Raw genomic sequence first — 7939 nt, forward strand, 5'->3', positions numbered from 1 at the left:
TGTGTGTGTGTATGTATATATATATATATATATATATATATATATATATATATATACACAGTGTCGTGGCCTTTTCAGTGCTTTTATAAATTTCTTTACTGGCCTTGTATCTTCTCAGATCCGACACTTTAAGAAAGTAGGGTGTTGTTGGGTTTTTGTGCTTTTATATATATATATATATATATATATATATATATATATATATTTATAGATAGATAGATAGATAGATAGATATAGATAGATATATATTAGCTTGTATAAAAAAAACGGATTTGTAAAAAAAAAAAAAAAAAAAAAAGGATGCCACGGTTCTTAGTTCATACCAGAGAAACACTGAGAGTACATTTGATTTGACGAGATACTAGTTATATATACTTGTGTTTTATTACAAATCTTGCCCTGATTTTCAGCACAAACAATATTCATGAACATATCATGTGTGTTTATAATGCAGAACTAATGAACATTGGCAAATTAAAATGCTGATCATGTTTTCTCTCTTGATTTGAGACTTTTGCCTTTGATTGTTATTTCTGTCATAATTCTAGTGCTTTGAGGAATTAAGTTCAAGATATCTGGAGACAAAGGCCACTACTTTAACTTTTGTTAAGTTGAGGGAATTACATCATGATGCCACCGTAAATATAGCCCCTGTTATAATTCAAGTTCCTCAGAACTAATTGTAGTGCTAAATGTAACTGTAAGCAAGTTCATGTTCTGGCTCCATGACCCATGTGTTTCATAGCTGATGAAAATACATACACATTATCATGGTCAATGTCTTTTTACTTTGTCTGAACTGTGACGAGGACTTTCAATTTGATTTGTTTGTTTGTAGACTACATGTATGCAAAACTTATACGGTACCAATTTTGATGCACCAGATGCGCATTTCGACAAATAATGTCTCTTCAGTGATGCTCAAGCCGAAATATTGGATATCCAAAATAACAATAAAGTTGTAAGAACTAAAAAGAAAAACAGAGTGCCAAAGACTGGAGTCAAATTCGTATAAGGGTCAGAGCTATGCATGAGGGAGATAATCCTTAAATTTGAAAAGAATTTCTAAATTTTATCAATTAAATATACATGTGTATATGTACACATGTACATGTATTTATTGTTTTACGTCATTTTTGAGAATTTTCCACTTCTATAGTTATGTCATCAGCTTTAATCTATGGAATGCAGTTTATTAGGTCACCTGAGTCACTCACGTGACCTATTGATATTAGTCTGCGTCCGTCGTCATCCGTCGTGCGTTAACAATTGAACAGTTTTAACATAAATTGTAAATTCATGGACTCTTGCACCCTGGAGCCTTAAAGGCGCGACAAAAACTGCTATAAATTGACCAATTTTCAAAAAGTCTTCTTCTCTACAAACACACATCTGTAAGAAAAACCAAATGCATAGTCATGCAGAGCAGGAAAGTTTCTACCAAAATTGTAAATATTTTGATCCCCGGGGATAGAGGTTCCTAGCTTTGGGGCAGGCCAAACTTGGCATATTTATAGTGATAATGTGTTTTAACATTAAATAACATCTTTAATGCTATTGATACTAAATTAAAACTGAATGGTTTTTCAGAAGGAGCAAATACCGGTAGTCATGATCCCAGGGGTAGGGTTTTTGGTAAAGGGTGGGGTCAAATTGGTCATAGTGATTATGTTTGTAAGAATACATCTTGTTTTATATTACTGCTAAATATTAGATTTAGTTAAGATATAGATTTCGCTGCCCCAGGGACTAGTGATACTTTTGACGAATATTCAGGTAACCGATAAGGCCTGTGGGTCTCTTGTAGTACATAATATAGTTCAAGATAGTTTCGCGTGGAAATGCTTTTTAATATGCTATCTGTTTTCCCCACATTGAATCAACTACTACTTTCTGTAGATGGGAACTCTCGTACCAAAAAATTTACAATTTTCACCGTTCACTGTCTGTGGCGTTAATTATGGTGCATTGTATGATATATTATGTAAATTACAAGCACACGTGCGTGTGTGCTTAGACATGTACATGGTTGGGAATTATAGGTTTTAACTGGATTAAACCTTAAAAAAATCACCACCCAAACTTCAAACCTGAATATTCGGTTTAGTTGTATATTTATACATCTAGAGTCAATCAGGGGGAAAAAGCATTTTGTTTTGTGCAAAAGAAAATACAAACCTCCGGTTTTTGCCACAGGTGCATGCTTGGGTTCAGGACACCCCCTCCCGAATATAACCTACATTAGTTGATTTAATCATTTGTTGCTGAAAATCTCTCTAAAGCAAGTCAACAATGTCCAAAATAACTCAAAATAAGCCCTTTTAAAAATTACCCTCATTGGATATTATAGCACACGATATAATATTTGTTGTTTTTCTTTTCAATCAGCTTTATTTACTTTAGATCGGCTAAATGTTACTGTACATGCGCATATAAAGGGAAAGGTGGGTCCAACACCCCCACCCCACCCCCGCACACACACAATCGATATTAGTAGATAAAAATAAATATGTTTACCTATTCTTACGCACCTCCATTGTAGAATATTTTGTGTTATTCCCGAAAATAGGTAGGGAAAAATTGTAGGTAGTGACCCTCCCTCAGCTGTAAAAGATTCTGAGTTTCGCCCTAATGGTAGCACTATATAAATAAAATTGAACCTCGCTCTACTTCAGTAGATATAGGTGAGTAAAGTTAAAAACTCGTTGATTTCTCAGAAACTTCTGATAATAAAACGTTCGTGTGTATTGAATATCCACTTACAACACTCAAAATTTGGTTAGAACAAGGCACGATTATTGCTATTAGATGATTGTTCAATTTATTTCTGTTGTGAAATATTATGTACTTATCCCAAAACGGCATTTTAAATTTTTGACCCGGTTGTTATAGTGTCCTACCCGGTTCTAAGTATCCAAACACCCGGCGTGTTACCCGGTTCTAAGTATCCAAACACCCGGCGTGTTACCCGGTTCTAAGTATCCAAACACCCGGCGTGTTACCCGGTTCTAAGTATCCAAACACCCGGCGTGTTACCCGGTTCTAAGTATCCAAACACCCGGCGTGTTACCCGGTTCTAAGTATCCAAACACCCGGCGTGTTACCCGGTTCTAAGTATCCAAACACCCGGCGTGTTACCCGGTTCTAAGTATCCAAACACCCGGCGTGTTCATTTTCTTTAATGACCGGTTGCGCACGCCAGAATTTAACCTCGTGCCGATGTTACGTTTGAATCCAGGTATACAGTGTACGTTGCACGCAGGTGAAGTTTACAAGATTTACGTCTTAAAGCTGACATGAATTCATAAAGATACAACCCTTTTCAAGGTACGCCATAATTTTCTATTCATCCGCCGTATTCATTGAGTAATGTATTGTTTACGGCAATAACTTTTCAAAGGTAAGTACTTGCGAGAGTTCCTTAGTATCGATAATACTATGAAAAGGCTAGATGTAAAATGTGGAATTGATAAACAAATACAAAAAATGCATTTCCATTAACAAAACCCACGTCATCACGGTGGAAAATAAAATTTCATTTTGCTATAATATTTGATCAAGAAAACTCCAGAATATATACGAAACACAGATGATCAAAAGAGTTTGACAAAGCATATGATCATTGGTCTGATATTCACAATGCTAAAGTAATCAATAATTTTGACAAACATATTGCTGAATTCAGCTTTAAACTTTTGCACAACCTTTTGAATTGAATTATGCTGTAAATAAATGGAACATGGACGTTAGTTGTACACTATGTTGAACAATCGAACACATTAAACAATTTATTTCTGAATGTCCATAGCTTAATGTATGAGATAAAATATCCCTTTTTTCCCCCTTTAAATTTTGTGGTATCGTGGAAAATTATTGTACTGGAATAAACCGTACTAAACAAGAAGGAGTAACTACATATTCTATTTTTGAATTTTTAGAATTTGAAAATTTCATTTAATTATTTTCTACTTGTAAACAACAGGCACGCAGCAACAGGGACAGGGATGGGGTGGTGTTGTTGGTCCCCACTTTTTTTGACAACGTCGATTTCTATAATTTTCACATGAGATGTATTGACTGATCGCTCCCCATCTTTATTGCAGTAGTGAACGGTACTGGAAATGATAAAAATATAAGCCTGAACTGCTGAAATGAACCCGTACAGTGAAGGACCAACATACTTCTATCTACAACCCCACCCAACCGGTTTTCGATTTTGAAGTTTGAGCAAAACTACCGCTTTAAATATTTTTTTCCCTTCTGTTTATTTTTTAGTTTCTTTTTCTTGCTTGTCAAGAATATCAAGTCAACCTCACCATCACTACCCCCCTCCCCTTAAAAATGAACAAGGATGGAAAAAGTGTAATACTTAAGGAAGTTAGCTCCTGAGCTTTTGAGCACAACTGTGCAGGATGTTACAACTATAAGTATTTACTGGTTCAATACTGATCTCATTGGTGTAAACATATTACACATCTATTACTGAAGCCCATCCAGTTGAAGAATTTTGCGCCAATTCAAATTTTGAATGGGTTTGGTAGGGACTATATTTTGTGGCGGAAGGATTGATTAATCAAAAAGTTCTAAACCTGTATGGTATTACAGTGTCTGTTTCATCCAATATATCTTCTATTTTTATATGCCAATACGTGTATTTCAGTTTTATGATTTATGATACAAGTAGTTGAGACTTGGAACTAGTTCAAATGTTGTAATTCATTAATTTGGTTGATATATTTTTCCAAACAGAACACCGATTTTTAAAGAGCTTTAAATTAATTTACTCGAAATTTTGTATAAAAATTCAGTATTTTCGCCAATGATTTAAAAATCTCTGACCTCCACTTTCTAGTTCCATTTTAAATTTTAAGACAAGACTTTGAAAATTATGTAAATTATTAGAAATTGATATTACTCCTAATATGTCCTTTTAAACTCTCAAATTTGATGTCGTGAATTTTTTCGTATATCAAGTGCAAAAAGGTCATTATTTATTTCCGTTACTAGTATTAAGCTATTTTATCATCTGTAGTGTAAGAAGACATGGTTATGTATCTATTTCATGTAATGATTGATTTGTGTTACTTATGTTGTGTTGACACCAACAGGCAAATCAAGTTTCATTGAATAAATCTCGAGTCAATTTTAAGTGCAAAAAAGTCATGTTTAGAACACTGTAGCTCAATAACAAGCAATGCAACCCCAGTTTTTCTTTTAAATTTCCTAATTCTCCTTCAGTGTAGAAATTAAAAATGCACTTCCCGAAAACTTTACATTACTCCAAATCTCCGAACCTCTTTAACTGAATTATTTAAAGAAAAAAGAAAGAAGAAAAAAAAGAAGCAAACCCCCAACTTTAATTATTACCCACTGTGCATTATGAATATTTTTTATATATAATATAATATTCTGCCATGACTTCTTATTTATAACTATATTTTTTGGAAAATGTTTTTGCATTACTTAGTATCTTCTCTGTTGAACTTTTGTCATGTCTGTGAGGCTCAGGACTTTATTACAAATATAATCAGAATATATCGTCTGATATCCTGTTTTTGGTTGTCTGTCATTTGGATATCTTTGTTCTCTCCGTATCAATGATACAATGAGGGGAGGAAAATAGTCATTTCTTTATAATTATTATTTTTATATTTCTCCTTTGTATGCTCATATAGGTCTAAATTAAAAGTACTTACTGCAATCAGGGACCATTCTTTAATTACTAAGGGAATTAGAATTCATGTATTCACTAAAGTTACCACTAATTATGCACATTTGCTGAACTTCATATGAAGTAATTCAATATAGATGAAAAAAGAACAATAATGATACAAAACAAAAAACAAACAAAAATAAACAAATAACGGAAACGGTCCGTTATGTCTAGCTTTACACACTTCTATGGAAGACCGGAAATAGATATTTCATGCGCAGCCTAGCGGCCTGACTCAGTAGAAGATATACGAAAATTAAAATTGTATTGATTGCTAATGATTTATCAAAAGTCTCTGCTGTTGTGTGAAAAGGGGAGAAGTGGCTAACATTTATGAAGTCAGAAAAAGCCGTCGTGCAGTTAATTTGGTGACTGAGATATGACTAAAGATCGTTTAGCAGCTCTCAAAGCGGTAGGTTTTCATTGCTGACAGTTATTTCGGATACAGCCACTGTTGTGGAGTTCATTGAACATGTTTTGTGACAGAAGGCTTCAGTTGTCAATCGATCTTTATGACTAATAGAGTACATTTTTATTTATCATCTTGATTTACATCATAATCATATATTATTATATTCTTATGCGTCCAAATCGTCGGTGATGATACTGAATTCAGGGTAAACGCCCCTTTCTTATTAACTTCTTCAGTAGGTTCACTAAATGGTTCTATGTGTAAAACATATTTGCTTTAAATCTTTGTTGTGGTTTTTAAACAATAGAAGTGAATTTTATGATTTGTAGCTATATAAGTAAATATTGTCTATGATATTATGATGTTAAATAGAACAAAGTGTTACTCACTAATTTGTTTCATTTGATACATGAATTTATTTATCATAATATTATATATACATTTGAGTCATCAGATCATGCTGAGAGAGGTAGTTTTGGGTTATTTTTTTTATACACTTAAAACTTAACACAGTAAAGGTACATTTCTAGAATACTGGTTCTTCAAAAAAAAAAAAAAACCCAAAAAACAACAACAACAAACAAACAAAAAAGGTGGCTCTGAAATGGATATCACTACTAGAGAAGTACATTATTTAAGCAGCAAATATTCATTTTTTAAAAAAATGTCTATTATACTTATGATATATGTGTGTTTCAAACTATGTACATAAAAAAAATTGTATGTACACCATTGTATGTAAGCACAGTGAAACATTTGTCACTTGTACCGATATTTTAGTAACTTTGAATTCTGACATAATTTTTTAAAGGTGTCATTGTAATATCCCATTTCCTAGAACTCACTGTGCTTGTCAATCAACAAGTTGAAACAGTCATGATTCAGCCCTAAATACCTTCTTCAACATAATTGGTGGGATGTTGATGTTATTATTCAGTGTAATATTGTGAATTATTGTTTGAACCACAGCATATTTTTAAGATTTTCATAGCAAAATCACCATGACATGTAGATATAACTGATTGCTTTGAGCAATGAAAAAAATAAATAGTAAAAATGAATTGGTTTTTTAAAAATAATACTAAATTCTGAGTTCCTTGTATATGAACTGTAACTCTGGAGTAACAACCTGAACTTCAGGGGAAGACTTGAATATAGTTTAGCCTTAGGAAGATGCATATAGACTTACTCTTACTATGTGAGTAATGGTTGGACATTTATATTTCAGTGTCCAAATTTAAAATTGAATTGATCAAATTAATTTTTGACCCAATAATTGTGTTATTGGCTTACTAGTATTGTGAGTCTCTAAGATTAAAGTCTCTTCTTCTTCTGTTAAAGTACAGTTCTCCTAGGAGAGTACTCTTAAAGTACAGTTCTCCTAGGAGAGTACTCTTAAAGTACAGTTCTCCTAGGTGAGCATTGTCAAACTGTACAGTTTCTCCCAGGTGAGCATTGTCAAACTGTACAGTTTCTCCCAGGCGAGTATTGTCACAGGGTACAGTTCTCCAAGGTGAGCATTGTCACACGGTACAGTTTCTCCCAGACGAGTATTGTCACAGGGTACAGTTCTTCCAGGTGAGTATTGTCGCATTGTACAGTTCTCCCAGGTGAATATTGTCACATTGTACAGTTCTCCCAGGTGAATATTGTCACATTGTACAGTTCTCCCAGGTGAGTAATGTCACATTGTTCAGTTCTCTCAGGTGAATATTGTCATACTGTACAGTTTTCTGAGGTAAATATTGTCACATTGTACAGTTCTCCCAGGTGAATATTGTCATACTGTACAGTTTTCTGAGGTAAGTATTGTC

General features: G+C 33.5%; 1 protein-coding gene across 1 annotated transcript in view; it reads left to right on the top strand.

Moving 5' to 3' along the window:
* Positions 1-5912: 5912 nt before the first annotated feature.
* The window catches only part of LOC125650388 (syntaxin-like), a 47447-nt gene continuing 45420 nt past the window's right edge, over positions 5913-7939 (top strand). The window contains exon 1 of the mRNA XM_048878658.2: positions 5913-6125. Within this exon, the coding sequence (XP_048734615.1) occupies positions 6093-6125 (33 nt within the window). The 5' untranslated portion in view covers positions 5913-6092. The remainder of the gene's footprint in view (positions 6126-7939) is intronic.

The sequence above is a fragment of the Ostrea edulis genome, chromosome 1, assembly GCF_947568905.1.
Source record: "Ostrea edulis chromosome 1, xbOstEdul1.1, whole genome shotgun sequence".
In the NCBI taxonomy this organism is placed as follows: Eukaryota; Metazoa; Mollusca; class Bivalvia; order Ostreida; family Ostreidae; genus Ostrea; species Ostrea edulis.